This window comes from Muntiacus reevesi, chromosome 3 (assembly GCF_963930625.1).
Source record: "Muntiacus reevesi chromosome 3, mMunRee1.1, whole genome shotgun sequence".
Lineage (NCBI taxonomy): Eukaryota > Metazoa > Chordata > Mammalia > Artiodactyla > Cervidae > Muntiacus > Muntiacus reevesi.
The window spans coordinates 172,526,306-172,549,298 of NC_089251.1; the positions used below are offsets into that span (position 1 = coordinate 172,526,306).

Here is a 22,993-nt window from a genome sequence, read left to right on the forward strand (position 1 = left end):
TTTCATCATATTCTAGTTTGTGGGTAATTAGACTCTGCCTCGTGACCTCGTTCTTGCAAATGATATTGCAAGAAAAATACCATCTGCTTTATAGGACTCAGGGATTCTTTCTGTGTCTGGAGAAACCACCTCAGCCTGCTTTCAATAGAAGAAAGTTTTATTTATGACTGTCTCCCTTAATAATTTACTATGCTGAAAGTGACAGTGTTAGTCGCTCAGTCCTCCGACTCTCTGCGACCCCGTGGACTGTAGCCCGCCAGGCTCTCTGTCCATGGGATGCTCCAGGCAAGAACACTGAAGTGGGATGCTGTTTCCTTCTCCAGGGACCTCTCCAACTCAGGGATTGAACCCGCGTCTCCTGTGTCTCCTGCATTGACAGGCGGATTCCTTACCATCTGAGCCACTGGGGAAGCCCATTTATTATGCTACTGCTATTTAAATCAAAATCTCAGTACTCCAGAAAACTTGCAGTATTTAAGTTTCTCTCTCACGAGAGAAGTCATGATGTGTCACCATTTCTCCACCTTATGGGATTAAATGTACCTGGTGCTTCTGAGAAAACACGGTCTGAGTGGATGCGTGTGCCCTGTGTTCCTGGCAGCGCTGTTCCCAGCAGCCAGGCCTGGAAGCCACCTCGTGTCCACTGACAGATGAGTGGATAGAGAAGATGTGGACATATATCAAGTGCAGTGTTACTCAGCGTCAAAAAGAATGAAATAACGCCATATGTAGCAACATGGATGGACCTGGAGACTGTCATATTGAGTGACATACGTCAGACAGAGAAGCAGAAACACCTTTTGCCATCACTTACATGCGGAATCCAAAAAGTCGTAATACAAGTGCTCTTACTTACAAAACTGAAAGAGACTCAGAGACTTAGAGAATGAATTTATGGTTGCCAGGGGGAAAGGATGGGGGGAAGGGATAGTTAGGGAGTGTGGGATCACCATGTAGACACTGATTTATTTAAAATGGATAACCAGCAAGGACCTCCTGTGTAGCACATAGAACTCTGCTCAATGTTATGTGGCAGCCTGGGTGGGGATGGGAGGGGAGTTGGGGAAGAATAGATGCATGTCATATATATGGAATTTAGAAAGATGGTAATGATAACCCTATATGTACAACAGAAAAAGAGACACAGATGTACAGAACAGACTTTTGGACTCTGTGGGAGAAGGCGAGGGTGGGATGTTTCGAGAGAACAGCATCGAAACATGTATATTATCTAGGGTGAAACAGATCACCAGCCCAGGCTGGATGCATGAGACAAGTGTTCGGGCCTGGTGCACTGGGAAGACCCAGAGGATTCCGGTAGAGAGGGAGGTGGGAGGGGGGATTGGGATGGGGAATACATGTAAATCCATGGCTGATTCATGTCAATGTATGACAAAAACCACTACAATATTGTAAAGTAATTAGCCTCCAACTAATAAAAATAAATGGAAAAAAAAAAGAATAGATGCATGTACGGAAGTGAAAGTGAAAGAAGCTTAGTTGCGCAGTCATGTCCGACTCTTTGGGATCCCATGGACTGTAAGCTGTCGGCTCCTCTGTTCATGGATTCTCCAGGCAAAGCAGTACTGGAGTGGGTTCCCATTTTCTTCTCCAGGGGACCTTTCTGACCCAGGGATCGAACCCGGGTCTCTTGCATTGCAGGCAAATTCTTACCAACTGAGCCCCCAGGCAGGATAGAGACCTATATGTGTATGTGAAATCCCTAGCCTAGCCTCTTTGTGCTGCTCATTCAGGACGCCTGCACTTCTCTCTGGGTGTATATTTCCACTTTGCTTCGATCTTAAATAAACAAACTGTTTCTGTGAATGTCTCCAGTAATAACTTTGGTACCTGTTTTTACAGTTTTTGCCTGCTTGAAACATTCTTGCTTTTGAAGACGATAAGAGCCAAAGGAACTTAGCATCTTGCCCGTGGTGTTCAGTGTCTAGAATTCGTCATTTTACACCAAGCTACCCAGGTTCATTTCCTGGGCAGGAAACTAAGATCCCTCTTTAGCACAGCTCACTGCTTTGTCTCTGAGATCAATATTAAGGAAATATACACCTTATATTATTACACCTTATATTAAGGTGTAAATATACACCTTAAATATACAGATAGAGGGGCTTCACAAGTTTGTCATGGGAGATTTTGCCTCCGCCAAAAGTTAAAAAAAAAAAGAAAATTCTCTCAAAGTTAACCTGGTTCCTTCCCTCTCTAGGCCCTTTAATGGCTATTGTTGTTCTTTCCTTTCTAGTCCTTGTTTATTTAACCTTTTGATTGACTTTGTGCCTGTAGGATCTACCAGTTTGAAATAACACTCATGGTGGCTCAGGAATATAGCCCGTTCCAGGGGAGGGTGGCGCAGATCCATGTAGGTCCCTGTGAGGGACTTCTGCACCTTGAGGAGAGGCTCAGTTCAGTGGTCCCTGTCCAGCAGGGGGAAGTTTTGATAGAAGAAAGCTTCGGCCCCTTAACCCTTAAGAATAAGGGTGTAGAACCCCTCAGTGGGTCATGAGACAGACTGGGACAGTTTGCTGCAGTGAGTGTACCTGGACAAAAGTCACATCAAGCATCAAAATATAAAGAAATTATAAGGGTAAAGAAATAATTGCATGTATGTGCAGTTGGGGCAAATAATCAACAACAGGATACAAAAGGACCAAAAACCCAAGGCAATTTCAGAGCAGCCAGGAGAAAAGCAGGTACTGGTCATGATCCCTGCACACAGCACCACCAAGGGGGAACAAACCACCCAGGTCACCACTCTGGTCTGAACCCAGGACCCGCTCCCACCCTCATCTCATATGTTGGACCGTCTCCCCCATCCTCTGGAGCCAGCAAGGGAACATGTTACTTGTTTTTGCTCCCTCATGAGTCCCAATAAAGCTTTTTCCCCCCTGAATTTGTGTCTGGCCTTTTATAAACTTCTATTGATCGAGTCCAAGAACTCTGGTCAGTAACACAGGAGGACTTTGGCTGAAGGTCAGGAACGCTGGTCGGAGATGGTGTCTCCAGTGGGCTTCAGCAGAAACAGGGATTGAACACATGCAGATTCCAGGTGGGGGTGCACTTTTTTTGTCAGGAACAGAGCAGGTGCAATGGCTGATATGAGCAGAGAGATGGGAAGGTCAGCCGGGTCCTGACTGCAGAGGGTGTGATGCTGGTTCACAGCACAAGGCAACCCTAGAGGCAAACAGCCTGGATGGGCAGCCAACTTGGATACAAAGTGCACGATGGAAAGGAATGAAACAAAGGAATTCCCTGCTGGCCCACTGGTTAGGACTCCGGGCTTTCACTGCCAGGTGCCCGGGTTTGATCACTGGTCAGGGAACTAAGATCCAAAAGCCAGGCAGCCGACCAAAAAACAAAAAACCCCAGAACGAAAAGAAAATAAAACACAAGCTGGATGATCAGGATTCTGAAAACAGTCATCCCAATAGCTTGTCTGGATACACTGCCCAGTTTCTAGAACTGAGCCAGTTATCAGAACCGAGAATCCATTACTAGAGAGAGATGCCAGTTTCCAGCAGGAAGGTCCTCTTATCACCATGGCAAGCGCAGTCCTCTGGCCTTCCCCATCCTTGGGAGCCACATGGCCATTGACTCAGGTAAGTGCACACTGGGACGCAGAAGCCACGCCCACACTCCTATGGACCCAGTGTGCGACTGACATCATGTCCAGGGATCTGAAGCATCATCATGGTCCCGCTGTTATTAATGTGATGCATGAGATGCAGGGTATTGAATACATAACCGGCCTACATCCTGCTTACAGGGCTATCACAGTGTGTGAAGACCCACACAGTGGTTACTTCACATTCTGTGGATTTGAACCAGTGATGGTAAAGTCTCTGTAGTTAGGAACGGGATGAAGGCGGTTGAGTTGAGAAGTACGAGTACATTCTCATACTGACTTTCCTTTGCTGCAAATAGAATGTTGCAAGACCACCTTTTTCTGGGTAAAATGACAGAGATTAGTGACAATCATAACCTGAAAGCATGCAGGGTTATGATCCCTTCAGATCTCCTTTTTATATCTGCCTGGTCTAAAGCGTTTCTATCAATGGCTGGACACTAAATATTTCAGAATTTTCAGACCAGAGGCCTCTACAACTGCTCAACTCAGCTGTGGAAGGTGTTCATGGAAAGGACATGAAGGAATGAGTGTGGCAGGATCTGCTACTAGGACCCTAGGACCCTGCAGCACCCATGACACTGAAGTCCATCAGCGGGGAAATCGTGCCGGGGGTAAACTGCCTGCCTGCTAAGTCACTTCAGTCGTGTCTGACTCTGTGACCCTGTGGACTGTAGCCCACCAGGTCCCTCTGTCCATGGGATTCTCCGGGCAAGAATACCAGAGTGGCTTGCCATGCCCTCCCCCACGGACAGCATTTGACATCCTAATCAGAGCATCACAACCCAGCCCCACAGGGTTAGAGGCTCGGCCACACCACATGTAGTGGGGAAAGCTGATCATTTAAACATGGCTACTGGTAGGGTCCTGAGTCTGGTAGAGAAGGGACCTCCAGTCTGGATGAACTGGGCTCATCCACTCGGTAATCGTCACAGAGAGGCCAGCTGTCCTAGGATAGAAGTGACTGTGTGGTTTGGCATAAGCAGGGCCACAGGGGACAAATAAGATGACCAGCAGGGGACCGATCCTGACCTCAGAACTGTCATACCTCCCCTATCCTCTGCCAGCTCTGCGACCTCACACAGTGTCCCCTCGTGGCCCCTGGGACGGAGGAAGCCCGTCTACAGCAGAGGAGGGGGCGCTAGCCTGTAACTGCAGGACCCACCCTCCTGTCACATCCCCACCATCAGAGGCTACAAGGCAAGACTGGGCAGGGTTGAGATTCATGAACAGGCAGCCGAGGCAGCTGCTGGATAATTAATTCCCCAGGTGATGAGTCACCCAGTTCTGGGGTTCACAAACCAGGGCAGTGGTCAGAGGGATTCCTTTGGTTTTTCACGTCTTTGCCTATTGTCACACCACAAACGTGGAGGTGCACAGAGACAGACGCCAAAAGGCCTGAAGAGACGAACAGATTTATTGTCTTCTGCAGATTTCCCCAGCTCCTGTCTTAATCAATAACCATTATAGGCTGCCATCTCCACAGTGTGTGGACAGTATGAATGTGGGACCGAAGGGTAGAAGTGGGGGTGCCCCTCCTCACCCTCAGGCCCCCCGTCACACTTTGGGGGACTGGGCTCCCGTCCCTCCCGGGGACCAGGCTGGGAGGCTTTTGCTGGGGGGAGTCCTCAGGCAAGGGGATAAGATGCCAGTTGGTGGAGAGTGTGACTCGGGTCCCTTCTCAGGTGGGAAGGTATTGACGGCCCTGGGCTTCTCGGGATGCAGAAATGTGGAGTGAACTCAGTGAGCTGCAGGGGAGGAGCTGTGACCCCAAGGGGATGTGTCTGGGGAAGTGAGAGCCCGGGGTGGCGTGGGTGGTTTACGGCTGGGAAAGCGGCCTGGGAGTTCAAGGGCAGGAGGTCATGTGGAGGAGAAGGGTCTGTGTGAACAGATGAGGTCAGTGCTGCGCTTCTCAGGGGGTGTCTGTGCTCCCCCCCACAGGAAGAGGGCCTGTCCCAGCCCTGCATCGGGGGCTCCCACTCCTGGGGGCGTGGGTGAGGGGCTGGGAGCTTGGGGATAGCAGTGTTCCCTTCATGCTGTCTCCTTGGCCTCTCGCCGCCCCGCCTCCCATTGTCTGAGCATTGCTTTTTCAACCAATTTGCCCTTTTGCTGGCCTGAAAGTGGCCAACCAGCACACCAGCCGCCATGAAGGAAAGGAGCTCACCTAAGGATTGGGAGGCGGAGGTGGAGGCAGCCCCACGCCCGTAGGCTCTCTAACCAAGGCCAGTTTAGGTCCTGCTCTCTGGTCATAATGCATCACCCTGCCTTCTCCCAGCAGGTTCACCAGGAGCTGAGCTCACCACCCTGAGCTTCGTGGACACAGTTGGGCAGCAGAAGCAGGACCAGGAAGCAAGACAGAAGTTGGTGCCAGCAGCCCTTGACACCTGAAGCCTGGGGTGACCCACCATGGGGAGGAGCCTGGCTGGCCAGCGGAGAAGGGGATGAGTCCCCAGAGTCCTCCCACTGGAGTCTCTCCTGGGGCTCCCCCCAGGCTCCCCACACCCTCTGTGGGATTGTTGTTCCTCAAAATTGCAATCATCTGTGCCTCACCTTTCTTCTGTCCATCCCTTTCTCTGGATCCCCAGTTCCTTATGTATCTTTAGCGGCACTAACAGCTGATAAGGGGCTTCCCAGGTGGCTCAGTGGTAAAGAATCCACCTGTCAATGTGGGAGATGTCTGTTCCATCCCTGGATGGGGAAGACCCCCTGGAGGAGGAAATGGCAACCCACTTCACTATTCTTGCCCGAGGACATCCCATGGACAGAGGAGGCTAGCGGGCTACAGTCCACAGGATCCCAGAGATACGACTTAGTGACTAAACAACAGCAACTCCTGAGACAGGGGTTGGTAAGTCCTCAGCATATACAAATTTGGGTTATCTGCATGATCGCCTCAGGTCCTAAATGAATATTTGGCCTCTATTCATTCCCTTAGGTAGCATTGCCCATTTACAAATGTGTAAATTGAGGCATGGCAAGATGAACAAACTAGCACAGTCAGAATTTTGTCCAGATTCCTGTTTCTGGAGGTATCTACAGTCCACATCCATGAAACTGCTTCAGGTACTAATTCCAACCTCCCCAGCCCTCCACCTCTGACCTCCCGCCTGGGGATCTGGGGTGAGGCTGGGGGTCAGGGGCATGCATGGGGTGAGTCTGGTTGCCCAGGTCCCTGGGGCCCACGCTCCTCACACCGGAATGACCTGACACATCATGATGGCAGCCTCTGACTTCCTCCTGTTCTCCTAGTCCTTCCTCCCTGTGGTCCAGGTTGCCTCCTCCAGGGGATTCAACTCAGGCTCCCACCCCCAGCCCTTCATAGTGGAGTTTCTCCCCCACAGGTCGCCTGGCCCCAGCAAGCTCTTGGCCCACACAACCCTGAGTCCTGCCCACCCTTGTGGGTCTCCTGTCCTCCAACCGGCCTCCTGGCACAGGTCCGTCCCACACAGAGAGTCTAGTGAGTCCATTGAGAACCTTCCTGCCTCCTTTGCACCTGTTGATTCGCAGAGTTTGCTGCTCTCCATGGGCGGCAGCTGGGTGACCCCAAGGTGGATCAGCCTGGTGCTGGACGGATGAGAGTTAGGGCTTATACCAGATGAGCCTGAGTGTGGTCATGCAGTCACACGGCTCATCAGGATCCCAGGGACCTGCGACGATTGTCTCAGCCTGGGCTGGGGTCACACGGAGGCGAGGCAGAGCTGAGAGATGGCTAGAGCCAAGCTTTGGCTCCTCCTGTGTGCATGTGTGTGTGTGTGTCTGTGTGTGTGTGGTGGGGGGGTGGCGGTTTGCGGAGAGTCTCCTGTCTGGAGCTCTGTTGGCTGTGAGCCGAAGCCTTGCTAGGCATGGTCTCCAAATGCTGGCTAGAGCACCAGACATTTTGCAATCTGCTGACTCTGAGCTGGGACAGGGAGCAAGCAATTCTGTGCCCGTGGTCTCTAAGAGTGGAGTCTCCATTTCCCACAGTCCTCCAGTGCTCCAGATCATAAACCATCTTGGTTTCCAAAATGGGAGTCAGGGAGTGGGGGGCATGGGGCTGCTTCTCCGAGCTCTGCACCAGGGCTGCAGTGCCTGATGTAGGACCAAAACCTCCTGCTCCTTAGGCAGAATGCTCCAGTTTGTGATGACCCCTCCGTTTGAGAGTAACTGGCCAAAGGGTCCCAACTAGATCCCTTTTTTTCTGCCCCTGCCCTTCTCAGTGCGATTCTTTCTCTATGCTGGTTGTAGAGGGGATGTTCTGCTGGTTTCAGGTCATTTTCTCGGAAAGAGAGCTGTTTTATATGTGGTTGTAGTTTTGGTGTGTTCATGGGAGAGCGGAGCTAAGGGCTTCCTACTTGGCCATCTTGATTTTGCCTTTGTGTGACCAAAGATCTTTCATGTTTGTCTTGTAATTGTTTTGGGGTGCCAGGAACCATGGGCACATTGCCATCTGATATGTGTGTGTGTCCTGACTGCTCCATTGACCCGTCCATCTCTCTCCTGAGACTCCTGAGCCCCTGAGATACAACAATATCGAAATTAGGCCAATTAATAAACTTACCTCTACATGTCCCATTGACAGGAAGAATCGCGCATCTCTCACTTTAAATCCAAAGGTAGAAATGGTTAGGCTTTTGAAGAAGGCATGTCAAAGCCAAGATGGGCCAGAAACTATGCCTCTTGCCCCAAATAGTCACGTTGTAAATGCAAAGGATAAGTTCTTAAAGGAAATCAAAAGTGCTCCTCCAGTGAACACACAAATGAGAAGATAGCAAAACAGCCTTACTGCTGATATGGAGAATCTTTCAGTGGACTGGACAAAAGATCACAACACTGCCTTAGGCCAAAGCCTAATCCAGAGCAAGGCCCTAGCTCTCTTCAATTCTATGAAGGCTGAAAGAGGTGAGGAAGCTGCAGAAAAAAAAGTTGAAACCTTGGAGAGGTTGATTCATGAAGTTTAAGGAAAGAAGCCACCTTCATAACATAAAGCGCAGAGTGGAAGAGAGAGGGTTGATGCAGAAGCTGCAGCAAGTCATCCAGAAGATCTAATAGAATAATCTCTGAAGATGGCTATCCCAAATGAGAGCTTTCCAATGTAGAGAAGTGTGTGTTCTATGGGAAGAAGATGCCCCTGAGGACATGCATGACTAGCAAGGAGAAGTCAGTGCCTGGCTTCAAAGATTCAAAGTATAGGTTGACTCTCTTGTTAGGGGCTAATGCAGCTGGTGACTTGAAGTTGAAGCCAAGCCTCACTTTCCTTCTGAAAATCCTAGGGACTTTCAGAATTATGCTAAATCTACTCTGCCTGTGCGCGGCCAATGGAAGAATAAAGTCGAGATGACATATGTTTACAACACTGATACCAAAAATATTAAATCCACTGTTGAGACCTACTGCTCACAAAAAAGGATTCCTTTCAAAATTTCACTGCTCATTGAGAAAGCACCCAAGGGCCCTGATGGAAAAGTACAATGATATTCATGTTGTTTTCACACCTGCTAACACAACATCCATTCTGTAGCCCACGGATCAAAGAGTAGTCATGATGTTCAAGTCGTGGTATTTAGGAAATAGTTTCTGCAAGGCTATAACTGCCACAAATAGTGATTCCTCTAATGGATCTGGGCAAAGTCAATTGAAAACTTTCTAAAGCGAATTCATGATTATAAGTTCTGCCTAAAACGTTCGTGATTCATGAAAAGAGGCTGACATCTCAACATTCATAGAAATTTAGAAGGAGTTGATTTTAACCTTCTCAGATGACTTTGAGGGCTTCAAGAGTTCACTGGAAGAAGTAACTACAGATGTGGCTGAAATAGCAAGAGAGCTAGAATTAGAAGTGGAGCCTGATGTAAAGATGGGACTGATTGTTGCAATCTAATGATAAAATTGAAATAAATGAGAGTTGACTCTAATAGATGAGCAAACAAAGTGGTTTCTTGATATAAAATCTACTCCTGATGAAGACTTGGGGAAGATTGTTGAAATGGCAACAAAGGACTTAGAATATTCTAAGTTTAGAATAAATTTAGTTGAAAAGGCAGGAGGATTTGAGAGGATTGACTCCAATTTTGAAAGAAGTTCTACTATGGGTAAAATGCTGTCAAAGAGCATTGCGTGGCTCTCGGCCTTATCGCCATCTTTTGAGAAACCTTTGCGCCATGAGAGCGAAGTGGAGGAAGAAGCGAAATGTGCAGGCTGAAGCACAAAAGAAGAAAGATGAGGCAGAGGTCCAAGTAAACTTGTACACCCATGGAAGCCACAGAAGCAGAAACAAGGGAAGCCAGAGGCCAGGGACGCTGGTACAAACTGTGGACTGCATGCCTACTATCTAGAACTTCTCAATGGATCTGGAACATCTATGGCCATTCTGATCGCCTTGACCACCTTTGAGAGACCTACCTTGCTCGTATCAAAGCCGTCCCTTTTGGTCCTTTGCCCTGGACCTGTGATAACTATGGACTAGTTCTCTTCTCAGTGTGGCTGAATGTAACGTGTACAATAAATCATCTATTTTGCTGTCTTAGCTGAAGAAAAAAAAAAGAGCATTGCATGCTAAGAGAATTCTTCTGTGAAAGGAAGAGTCAAATGATGTGGCAAATTTCATTGTTGTCTTTTTCAGAAATTGCGCTACCCACCGCAACCCTCAGCCACCACCACCGTGATCAGTCAGCAGCCACAGACACTGAGTCAGGACCCTCCACCAGCAAAAAGATGGTGACTCCCTGGAGGCTCAGATGATGCCCAACATATTTTATTTTACAAACAGTATTGTGTATTAAAGTCTGTACATTGTTTGTTTAGACATAAAGGTATTGCACACTTAAGACTTCCATGTCAACATAATATTATGTGCAGTGGAAATGAAAAAATTTGTGTGATTCCCCTTATTGTGAAATTCACTTTATTGCCCTGGTCTGGAACCCAGCCCACAATATCTCTGAGGTTGGCCTCTATCTACATGGCTTTTGGTCTATGTTTTCCAGCCTGGAACTAACGCTCAGATGGCTGCATAGTAGGGTGAACACATGACCTACTGTTGCTGCTGCTGCTGCTAAGTCGCTTCAGTCATGTCTGACTCTGTGCGACCCCATAGACGGCAGCCCACCAGGCTCCCCCGTCTCTGGGATTCTCCAGGCAAGAACACTGGAGTGGGTTGTCATTTCCTTCTCTAATGTGTGAAAGTGAAAGTGAAGTCACTCAGTCATGTCCAACTTGTAGCAACCCCATGGACCGCAGCCTACCAGGCTCCTCCGTTCATGGGATTTTCCAGGCAAGAGTACTGGAGTGGGGTGCCATTGCCTTCTCCAGAGGAGGAGGCTACATACCTACAAGTCCCTTGCTTACAGCCCCTTACTCAGAAATCCTGCTGGCCGACTTGTTTGGATATACACAGATTGAGGAAAATGCCTCCCTGTATGTCCAGTTATGGCAAGGGGCAGCTGTAACTGGATTTCATCCAGACAGCCTTGGAGCAGAAGTTCACCAGTTATGGTGTGGGCTTCAGGGTCAGACTGTACGGGTCTGAATCCTGGCTCTGCTGTGTGACTTTGCACAGTTTACTTAACTACTCTGGGCCTTAACTGTCTCACCTGTCAAAGGGATATAACAGCCGGACTGACCCCATAGCCTTGTGGTGAAGATTAGGTGATTTGAACACACTGTTAACTGTAACTGTTACGTCTTTACCAACCCAGTCCTGCTCTGTGTGAGGCTGCCCTCCCAGGTGATGAATCAAGTGTGGCATAAGGCTAAGACAGTCAGGACAATCTGGTCACCGAATGCCTGACTTCCCTTCAGCTAGGGGTGGTCATGTAACTCAGCTCTGGCCAATGGCATATAAACAGAGGTAAGACGGGTGGGTTCTGAGGCAAGATTGTTTTTCCCTAATGAATCGTACTATTGGGATATGGTGAAATATGCATTTAAAAATCCAGAGAATTTAAGGATCACTTCACAGCTGGACTGCATGTTACTTTAGGAATGATCCTTAAATTCTCTATTTCCACAAGAAATAAAGCATTATCATTGGTTTTATTTAATCTCATAATGTGGAGGAATGGTGAAATACCATGACTTTTATCCTGGATTAGAAAACAGGCATGAAGTACTTACATTTCTGCAATATAGAGATGTTGATTTAAGAATCAGCATAAAGGCTTCCCCGGTGGTGCTTGTGGTAAAGAATCGGCCTGCCAATGAATGAGGTACAGGAGACACAGGAGACATGAGTTCAATCCCTGGATCAGGAAGATCTCCTGGAGAAGGCAATAGCAACCCACACCAGTATTTTTGCTTGGGAAATCCCATGGACAGAGGAGCCTGGTGGCCTAGAGTCCTTGGGGTCGCAAAGAGTCAAACATAACTCAGCACCAAGAGGGTAATAAATTATGAAGGGAACAAGTCAATGTAAAATTTTATTCCTTTGAAAATATAACAAAATTGTTTCTCTGGATATAGAAAAGAAGTCCCTGAGTCCTGTAATAGCAGAAGTATTTTTCCAGCAATATCATCATTTTTAAGAATAAGGTCACGATGCAGGGAAATGTCTAATTTTCCAAAAACTAGAAGATTGAAAGTGTTATGTTTGTGGTGATCTCTTTTTCAAGTAGTTGAAAGTATCAGTGCAGAGACTGCATCACTCAACACCAAGAGAAAGTGGGAAAGGAGATTTGAAAAAAATAAAGAGGTCGAGGATGATGTTCATCAGATGCGGCAAGAGACACAAGATGGTGCAGCCACTGTGTCATCATAACTGGTAGACAGATTTGGCATTCCGAAGGTCTGACTTCTCGGTTCAAAGTGAACAGCAGGAGAACAAAGGCGGCCAAGCAAAGACCGAGTCCTGAGACAGAAAGAGCACCTGTCAGGGGCTTCCTGGGAGCACCGTCTCCTGCAGAAAAGAAAGAGGCCTTGGTTCAGGAGGCTGAGGAAATCCTGTCACTTTCCTGGGGCTGCCCCTCCCCAGCCCCGCTCCAGCCCCGCCCTCACTGAGGGGCTCCTATGTCCCCCACACCCACCCCCACCCCAGGCCCAGCAGCTTCTTGTCCCCTCCTCCTTCCTTCCTGCATCACAGAGTCACCCCAGGCCCTGACAGCCCCTGCTCAGGCTCAGGACTGGAGCCAGTGAGGAATCAACCTGCTCCCTTCACTCAGGTCCGGATCCTCCCCGAAGGGGGCCTGAAGGACCAGGGATCAGTCCCCAGAGGAGGGGCCTTGCCTCCTGACAGCCTTGGGGGGCTGCAGGCAAACCTCCTTCCTTCGCTCCCTTCCAGCCTCTGAGCCAGCAGCACACACAGCTCTCAGGACCAGGGTCCCTGCCCCCCATCTCTTCCTGGTCCCGCCCAGCTGGGCGCCTCCACGCCAGCTCAGGCCCACCATCCCCAGGCACCTCTGCTCAAGGCAGGGCCGCTCAGTGATGGAGGCTCCGGGTCCCCAGGAGGCTGGTGACGGGCAGGCCACAGGCTGAGTCAGAACTGCTGCTGCCCCAGGAGCTCAGGCTGGCCTCGCCCCTCCCCACAGTCTCTGCTGGGGGCTCCTGCCTTGCCTGCTTGGCCCAAGCCACTTCCGGTGAGGACAGGCCTTTGGAGCTGGGTCTGCAAAGGCCTTCCCAGCCCTTCCTCCTGGGATGAGAGCCCGGCCCCTCTCATCTCGGCCCCTGGGTGGGTCCCCTGCCCGCTGACATGTCATGTGGAGCCCCCATGCTTCTCTCAGCCCCGGGAGTCCTGCCCTCGCCCTGAGCACCTGCTGTTCTCACACCACCCACCCTGGGTCCTGCCAGCCCGCGGTCTGTGCTCAGTCAGGGGATGAGGCTAAACCCTTTTAACTTCAACAGGCCCCCAGTCACCCCCCACTTCCCAGTGTCGTCTGACAGTGAGGTGCTATCAGAACTGAGGCCTGAGCTTGTCTGACTTCTTGCTCTCAGGTGATATGAGGTCTTATACACCGGCTCATTGCCAGGATGAGGAGGTTTGGTGAGGGGCAGGGGTTGGCTGGGATTTACCTTCCCTGTCCTCACACCAGGCCCTGTGCCCGTGCCTTCCCTCTGACTTCTGCTCTCAGTATCTCTTCTTGCAAAGAATATAGGCTATTATGATGCCTATTATGAAGAAACTGGATGGAACCCCGATGGCGATCCCTGTGGTGAGATCGATGGCTGTGGCCCTGGGCTGCACCGTAGGGGGGCCTGTGGTCCGTGATGCTGCAAGGAGATAAGAGTAAGCCCTTGTCCAGACCCGAAACTCGGCAGATGCCTCCTCACCCCCACCCCGACTCAGGTACCCCTACTGTGCAGACAGTTTACACCCATCACATGGAGGCCCCAGTCACAGGTCCTCAGGAGAGATAGGGGGAAGGGAGGAGCCCAGTCCTCAGGGGCTCTGACAACTAGTGGGGGAGCAAGGTTTCCAAAGCAGTCACTCAGTCCTGCTGTAACATCAGAGACGGTGACGTGAGGATGGAGTCCTCAGGAGCTGACAGCAGAGGTGGTATTGCCAATTTCCAGAAGGAGGATTGCTGATATTTATTGGTTTATTTATTTATTTTTGGTGAGATTGAAAAGAAGACTCTGGAAAGAGGGTACAGTGGGAAATAAATCCCAGAAATCAAAAAGATGTCTACAGGTTTGGGATCAGCAAAAATCCATGTTCAGTCGCAGAAAGGCTTGTGCTGTGAAGAGAGAGGTCAGGAGGGGGAAGAGGAAGGAGGATGACAGAGTATCCACGGGTCATTGTTCTCCCAGGACAACTCACTTCTGATGGATCAGTTTCTCAAACATACACACACACACACACACACAGGGTCCATGTCACCACGAAGGGACTGTCACTTTCTCCTCTCTACTCACTTACCCGTGGTTTTCAATATTTTCTCCCAGTGCAGCAAGAAATCCTGATACCAGCGCCAACAGTCTCCCATGGAGACCTTCTTGAAGAAGTCAGTCAAAGCTCTGTCGTTCTCCCACTTCTCTTTCATCCGCCTCCCTTTAGAATGAACCATTGTCCAATGTCCATTCTCTGAATCAAAGAGGAGGCACAGTTTTCCATTGAAGCCAAACTGCCAGGATGCACTGGTATGTCCATTGTCTTCACGCCAGCACGTCATCCTGGCCTGCAGGGTCAGAAAGTCTGACCCCATCAAGGAAAAGAAAGAGCTCAGCCTCTGGGCTTGACAGATTCTTTGCCCACCTGGGTCCACCTCCCCTGGGTCCAGCTAATCTGGCCCTGGTCTCTCCTGCAACAGCTGCTCTTTCCACTGGACGACTAGCGAAGGACAATATCCAACTTTTTTTTTCTACTCGGAAACAGTGGATGCAGCTGAGCCCCCAGTCTGCTCCTCCTGCATTTGGACTTTCTCACTCACCCTTGTCTGTGTCTTTCTCCGGGGTAACATCAGGCATTTGCTCCTTGAGCAAGTCTCCAGTGTCTCTGAGTGTGTCTGTCTGTGTTTCCCAGACGTTCATACTTTTCACTTCCTCTCCCAATGGACTCATGTACCTGATCTCAGCTCTATCACAGTCATAGGAGAGAAAGACCTTTTGATCCACTTCGCCTTGAACCACACACCATGGCTGACCATCTCTGGGCCGAGGATTGATGGTGAAATTATAGGAAAGAGAATGAGCATCTGTGAAGGCAAAACACAGTGAAGGTGAGGTTGGGGAAAAAAAGACCGCAGGCCCTTCCCCCAGTTTGAGAGCAGAGTACAGAGCAGGGCTGGGCTGACAGAGCAATGACCACCCCACCCACACACCACACACCAGTGTCCCCCTCCTCGTGGAGAAGGAGGAGCCCCGCCTGGCAAAGGTCACTCATCCGGGGTGTGTCCCCGTGTCCACCAGGTCAGGGCCCAGCATCATAACCTTTGCAGGGATGGGCCAGGCTGCTATGCAGGAAAAGTCTAGATGAAACAGGACTGTCAGAGTCTAACCCTGTGTCCTGTGAGAGATGGGGGGCCTGTGGGGATGCTCCTGAGGAAGCAGGATCACAGGGAGAGAGGGGCAAAGAGGTGGCGGGTGACACAGAACCCAAAGCTGGAGAAGGAAGAATTTATAATTAGGGGTCACAGGATTTTCAAGGCTGGGAGACACTGGTGATCTCCCACTAGGATGGGTCTTGGAAGCCTGGAGAAAGGCTTGGCCCACATGGCATGAAAGAGAAAGTCCAGAACTTCCGAGGCAGGTGGTAGAGGAGGGGATCCAGGGCTCAGAGAAGTGAATCTGCCAGGGCGGACACTGTATGAAAGGGCAGGAAAGTGTCCAGGCCACCAGCTCCATGGGAAAGCCTGATGGACTCTATGGCACCCAAGAGGAAAGCATGGATGAGAAGCATCTCCAACAGCTCAAGGTTGACTTTTGTGGAAGGTCAGGGATGGTTGTAGAAGTGTTCCTATGGGCTTCCGGCAGGAACAGGGATGGAAAATGGGGGAAGATCAGATTCCAGGTGGAGTGTTTTAAGTCAGGAGCAAAGTTGGTACAATGGTCAAAGTGATTAGTGAAAGTCACTCAGTCGTGTCTAACTCTTGTGACCCCATAAGCTATACAGTCCATGGAATTCTCCAGGCCAGAATACTGTGGTGGGTAGCCTTTCCCTTCTCCAGGGAATCTTCCCAACCCAGAGATTGACCCTAGGTCTCCCGCATTGCAGGCGAATTCTTTACCAGCTGAGACACAAGGGGAGCCCAAGAATAGTGGAGTGGGTATTCCCTTCTCCAGAGCATCTTCCCGACCCAGGGATTGAACTGGGGTCTCCTGCATTGCAGGCAGATCCTTTACCAACTGGCTCCTGGTATTGTCCTGGGGCCTGGCAGAGATGAGGCCTCTGGTCATAGAATTTCAGAGTTGCCCATTATGATCTGGGTTAATCAACCCCTAACCATTAGTTCAGATAGACAAGCCATCATAGGATAGACGTGATTATGTGGCTTGCCATAACCAGGGCCACAGGGAACAAATAAGATGTACCAGCAGGTGACCTAGGCCTGACACCAGAGTTGATACAGGGCCACTATCCCCTGCTCACACCTGTGGCTTCATGCAGTGTCCCCTAACGCTCCTGGAACCAAGGAAACCAGTCTACAGCAGAGGGGGAGCATTAGCTCACAACAGCCAGACCCACCTCCTATCACATTCCCACCACCAGAAGCTACAGGGCAGGACAGGGTAAGTTTCTGGTTCATAAACAGACAACTGAGGCAGCTCTTGGATGTTTCTCAAGGGTATGGGTCACTCATTACGGGGTAGAAACCAGGACAGTGGACAAGTCTGATTCTCAGTTGATTTACACATTATAATTGGCTCCTGCTGCTCCACAAATATGGAAGCTCCTTTTGCACCCAAAGACAGATACCAAATGGCCTAAAGAGACAATGAGATTTACTTTCTTGTGTAGAAAAAATCTATCAACTCCTGTCTTAATCAATAACCATTATAGGCTGCCGCCGTCCCAGTTCCTAGACAATATGAGTGTGGGATCAAAGGGTAGAAGTGGGGATGCCCAGCCTCACTCTCGAGCCCTGTGTCACACTCTGGGAAACCCTGTTCCCGACCCTCCTACGTTAGGTCCTGGGGGCCAGGTTGGGCGTTTTGCTGGGTGAGTTATCAGACAAAGGGATAGGATGCCAGTTGAGAGAGGCCATGTTTAGATTCTCTTCAGTATATAGGAAGTTGCTGGAGGCCCTGGGCTTTTTGGGATCATGGAAAAGTGGGTAATAAATGGTCTTGTAACCGAAAGGGCTATAGGGGGCCTTAGTGATGGGTCTAGGGAAAGACCCATCCCCCCATGGCCTCTCTGCCTCTTGTTTGTAGAAAAGTTTTAGTCAGCCAGGCCTCCTGTGAGTCTCAAAACAGTGGTTTAAGAGTTAAGGATTAGGACATGTAGAGATGGAGAAATGAATACCCCTTAGGCTGGGAAACTGATAACAATTCAGACTGTGACCAGCCACATAGCAGTGTCATGAAATTACCAGTTCCCTGAAAGATAACAAAGATCTGACACAAGTCTCAAGTAGTTTCTATAGGAAGTAGACTCCCAGCACATAAAACCTGCTGGCTGCAAGCACACAGACCCCCAGACTGGCTGAAACCATAAGCCTGGTGAGGCTCAGACGTCCACCTTGTGCCAAAAAACTGACTGCACAGGACGCGGATGCGCCTGCAGCAGCCCCTCCGCCCCCTTCTCTAACTGGGAAGCTTGGAGACGGTCTGAGGACGTTAGGTCACTGTTTTCCCAGGGCTCCTGAACAAACCGACTTTTCCTTTTCCACCACTTGTTAACTCCACCAGGGGCAGGATCTCAGTCATAACCAGCTTCAATAAGCAACAGCGTGAGCTGTCTGGGAGGAGCTTTGACTCCAGGGAGGCACTGATCAGTGGCTAGGCATTGAGCGCCTTCCTGGGGAGGCATATGGAATTTTTTTAAAAAATTAATTGAATCCTTTAATATTTTCAAGTGTTTTTAAAAATCCATTTTATACTTAAGCCAGCCTTGAAGATAAGCACAAAATCTGTTTACTTTTTTTTAAACGCGACACAACTCAGGCGCCCATTCTGTGCATAGCACTATTCTAGGTGTAGTAAAAGGGATTCTTAACCTTAAAAACATGATTGCACCTTCTGGAATTGTGTTGTCTCCTTTTCCAGAAAGTAAAAACAAATAAAATCACCACTGTTTACTACTGACCTGCCCCCAACCCACTTCTGGCTCTCAGAAATACTAGGATCTGCCAAATTAAAGATGTTTCAGTGGATTCCACTCCTACTTTCCCCAAAGTAAGAAGGCAGAACTCCTCTTTATTAAAAAAAAAAAAAAAAACATTTAAAAAGGCAATTTTCCATGAAAGAGCAGTTTCTTTTTCTGTTGTATTTTTTATTACTATATTGTATTTTTCTCTTTTTTTCTTCTAGCTTTTAAGTTTTCTTTCTCCAACACTGCCTTTCCCTGTACAAGGCAACAGCATTTTTTCTATTTCTAAGACAAACTATTTCATCTTGTAGACAAATAATTCCCAAGACTAGTGATAAATATTTAAAAAAGAAAGAAAAAAACTTAAGGGTTTCCCTGGTGGCTCAGCAGGTAATGACTCCACCTGTAATGCAGGAGACCCCAGTTCAATCCCTGGGTCAGAAAGATCCGCTGGAAAAGGGAGAGGCTTCCCACTCCAGGATTCAACCCTGGAGAATTCCTCGGACTCTATAGTCCATGGTGCTGCAAAGAGTCAGACACGACTGAGCAACTAAGCAGAGCACATTCAAGGGTGAATCAGCTACATTACTTTGAGGAAGTGAAACTACAAAGCTCGTGGCACTAAGCTAGTCCACGTATTTGTGTTTAAAAATCTTAAAAAACTATTTATTTTATAACATTGCTTAAAATTTTCTTGGTCAAAAAATTTATACAAACATTTTTAGTTCAACCTAATGAAAGTGATATCTAGAAAATATTCCACATCACTAAGTCTGTCTTAGAAAGTTGAGATTCCTAAGGCGGTGTTCTGGAAGACAGTGTGCTTCTGCGGTGCTGGGTGATGTACGTGACCAGCTGGCTCCAAGTGGGCCTCAGCAGGCACCGTCCTCCTGATGCTGGGGGACTGAGAGAGGAGAGTCAGACACAGGCCCCCAGGGCTGCATGGACCTCTGTGAGACACCGGACCAGTTGCTGGAACTGGGCTTCTCCTCTGAATCTAAGGCCCAGCACAAGCCATCATAGCAAATGTTTCATCAGGACAGTTGATAGGCTGGGGTATTCGGTAACCTTCTTTCATATTTCTAAAGAGTCAACATCTGTGGAGGGTGTTTGACCACAGCCATGAGATCCTACACTATTACTCTGAAGGCCCACACATCACTAGCACTGGGGAACTAAAAAAAATTATTTTTTTAATATTTTTTTCTTTTTTGCTGTATTGGGTCTTAGTTGTGGCACTTGGGATCCTTCTGCAGCATGAAGGCTCTTGGTTGCAACATAGTGATTTCTTAGTTGTGGCATGTGGGATCCAGTACCCCAACCAAGGATCAAACCAGGTCCCTTCATTGGGAGTCCCTTCATTAGCGACTGGATCACCAGGGAAGTCTGGAGAACTCATTCTTAACCAGACTTTCATGAACCATCCATTGATCCCACACTTCCACTGTCCCCCAGACAGTGAGAGTCCATGGGGAACAACACTCTGGAGAGGGGCTATCTGCACTCTTAACGTGAGGTTGTCATCAGTGGCAGAGCTCCTAGCAGCCAGGTCTCTGTGGAGGACTTCTCTTCTGACCAGGTAACTCATTCCACAGGCAGTCTGACCTTGTGGACCAGGTCCTGTTGAGAAATTGCCTGCGGATTACTGGCCTCTACTAACTGCTGCTGCAGGCTCCCCCGGTGGCTCAGACAGTAAAGAATCTGCCTGCAACTCAGGAGACCCAAGTTCGATCCCTGGGTCAGAAAGATCACCCAGAAAAGGGAATGGCCACCCACTCCAGTATTCTTGCCTGGAGAATTCCTCGCACAGAAGAGCTTGGCAGGCTACAGTACAAGGGGTGGCAAGAGTCGGACATGCCTGACTGACTAATACACACAGACACACAATTTGCAATGCTGTGAAAACTATTTACGATTCTCCCAATTCATGTAAGGCAATATCACAAGGGGTTTTCTCTTTCTTCTATACACACAAGGGAAATAGGAGGAAGATTTCTGTGATGAAGATCTCATAGCTTACAACATTCAGTTACTACCATTGTCACCTGAATTTCAGAAGCTTAATCTCTGTTTTTACAAATGATTGCTGTTCTTTATTTGGATCTTTTTCATCTACGTAAATCCCATGGAAAATATTCCCAAAACTGCCTTTTTGGAGTACATCCTCTCCGTGGATAGTTATTCTCTCCTTGTATATTTCGATATCCTTCACCTTAGCTCTGGCCTCCAAAAGAGTGGCACTTCTCAAGACACTCCTCTACCCACCCACAAGGTAGGATAACAGGAGGGAAGTACCACCGTTGGGTGTGTGGCCTTCAGATCCTGAGTCATCTGGGACAGGGTGAGACAACACTTGGGAATGTGTACGGATGCTGTCTTCCAGTTCAATTCTTCTCACACTATGAAGGTGCAAAACTGCTAATATTATCACTACAAGAAATACAACTGCACGGGAAACCCCTGCGCTGATACAAAACACGCGGGTAGAAGTAGCCGAGCTGCATGGACAGGATCACAGATAGTTCTGCTAGTAGCTCTGTCCAAGACGGAAGGTTTTACCTCAAGATTTTGGTAGCACATTTTCCTTCCTTTCAAATTTTTGAAGAAGGGTTTTGAAGAACTTACTGTCAAGTTGAGCTGCATTTAGTATCATAACCTCACCATCTACTTTCCGAATCACTGATAGAGTGCGTGGAAACCCCCCCACCCCGTGCCCCTAGCATCTCCACCCCCACCAAGCAGAAATGCTGAGCTGGGGCAGGTCCACGAAACTGTCTACTTGGAAACCTGCTTATGTTCCACTTGGATTCTGCAGCCCAAGTGAAAGGCAGGACATCTGTTTCGCTGGGTACTAACGGGTTAAAGGATAGACGCAGTGCCCAACAAGGTCACTTCTCTAATAAAAAAAGTTCTGCATCTAGACCAATGAGCCGGGGCACCAGTTCCTGCTCAGGAAGAGGCTCGCACCCGCCCCGGGGCCTCGGGTGGAGTCGCGCAGCGGAGTTCCAGAATCGGGAAGCAACCGAGTCGCGGAGCACGGGGATCGCGAATGTAGCCAGGGAAGGAGCCTCGGCGATCGCGAACGGAGCCGCCCCGCAAAGCCCCGGGATCTGGGAGGAGCCCCGCCTCGGGGCCTGGGGGCCGGGGGTGGAGCCAGCAGCTGCGGCTCAGACAAGAGCAATCAAGCACATTTCGGCCAGGATCGCGCCCCCGACGCCTCCTGGGCACCCGGGTCCGCTCTGCGTTTATAACTTAACCGGGCCGGGAAAGAGTGCTGATCTTTCAAGGTCCGGCAGAAGTAGGGACCAGAAGGGTCTCTGTAGCACAGCTCGGGGCGGGAGGGTGTGCTTTTCTGGGCGGGTCTGGGTCCCTTCTCCGCGGGAAGGCCGACTGGTCCCAACCCGCCCGGCTCCAGGGCTCCCACTTCCCAGGGGCGATCTGGACCCTTGGGGGGTTTCAACCGCATTTTCTGCCGCGTCCTGGCTCCCTCTTCTCCCAGCGTCACCTCCCAAACTCCCGGCATTACTACTTCACCCAAGGGACCCCTGTTCTGGCCCGGAGAGCCGGGAGGAGCCTCCGAGGAGCAAAGGGGCCCAGGGAAGTGGAAGAGGAGGGGGCGGCGGGGGCGACACCCTGCAAGAAGTTTCACGAACCCCCGCCGACACCACCCGCATCCCCTTTCCGGGTCATAACCCATCCAACATCCTCGCGTTCCCCCGCCACCCCCCGCGCAGCGTCATCTCCGAACTCACCGCTGGACGTCCCGCTCAACACGCCAATCAGAAGCAAAACGAGGAAGCCAAGACGGGTCTTGGAGCCACCCATCTCTCCCTTTGCCACCTGGATTCCAATTTTGCAGGAGTGCGAGGCTGCCAAGTCAGAACCGGCGATCCTCTCCCGCTAGCCCGCAGCTGCGTCTGGACCTCCGCCTGGGCGCTGACTGCCTGGGCAGCCGCTCCGCCGACAGGCCCCGCCCCTGGTTTCCTAGACGCGACCGCAAAAGGCTCCGCGCCGGGGTCGGGGAGGGGCACACTTGCGGTCGCACGGGGCGCCCTCACTCAGGCGCCCGCTTTCCCGTAAATAAGCCGACCCGCCTGTTTACACTGTGCGCCCACGTGCGCTGGTTACAGGAGACCGCAACGCTCTTGTTCCTTCAATTCAGTTCAGTTCATTGGCTCAGTCGTGTCCGACTCTTTGCGACCCCATGGACTGCAGCACGCCAGGCCTCCCTGTCCATCACCAACTCCTGCAGTTTACTCAAACTCGTGTCCACTGAGTCGGTGATGCCATCCAACCATCTCATCCTCTGTCGTCCCCTTCTCCTCCCGCCTTCAATCTTTCCCAGCATCAGGGTCTTTTCCAATGAGTCAGTTCTTTGCATCAGGTGGCTAAGTTTATTAACATCTACACCTCATGTATATATGGGAGATACCCAGGGGGCTCCCCTTGTACCTCAGTTCTTAAGAGAATCTGCCTGCAGTGCAGGAGACCAGGGATCGATCCCTGGGTTGGGAAGATCCCCTGGAACAGGAAATGGCAACCCACTCCAGTATCCTTGCCTGGAAAATCTCATGGAGAGAGGAGCCCGGTGGGCTGCAGTCCATGGGGTCACAAAGAGTCGGGCACGACTGAGCTACTGAACAACAATAACGATAGAAACTAAAGTTAAAAGGTATAAAAGTTAGTGGAATTTAGATAAA

At 49.8% G+C, this 22,993-nt stretch overlaps 1 protein-coding gene and 1 pseudogene across 1 annotated transcript; both read right to left on the reverse strand.

Annotated features, from left to right (window-relative positions):
* Positions 1–12,147: 12,147 nt before the first annotated feature.
* LOC136165143 (UL16-binding protein 3-like) lies at positions 12,148–22,188 on the reverse strand. Its single transcript, XM_065931131.1, has 5 exons — positions 22,046–22,188; positions 14,974–15,237; positions 14,463–14,738; positions 13,681–13,813; positions 12,148–12,542 (listed from the first exon to the last, which is right to left on the reverse strand). The coding sequence occupies exons 1-5, from the start codon at positions 22,116–22,118 to the stop codon at positions 12,320–12,322; spliced, it is 969 nt and encodes a 322-aa protein (XP_065787203.1). The 5' UTR covers positions 22,119–22,188; the 3' UTR covers positions 12,148–12,319.
* LOC136162901 (tyrosine-protein kinase RYK-like) lies at positions 19,212–21,816 on the reverse strand (annotated as a pseudogene).
* Positions 22,189–22,993: the final 805 nt, after the last annotated feature.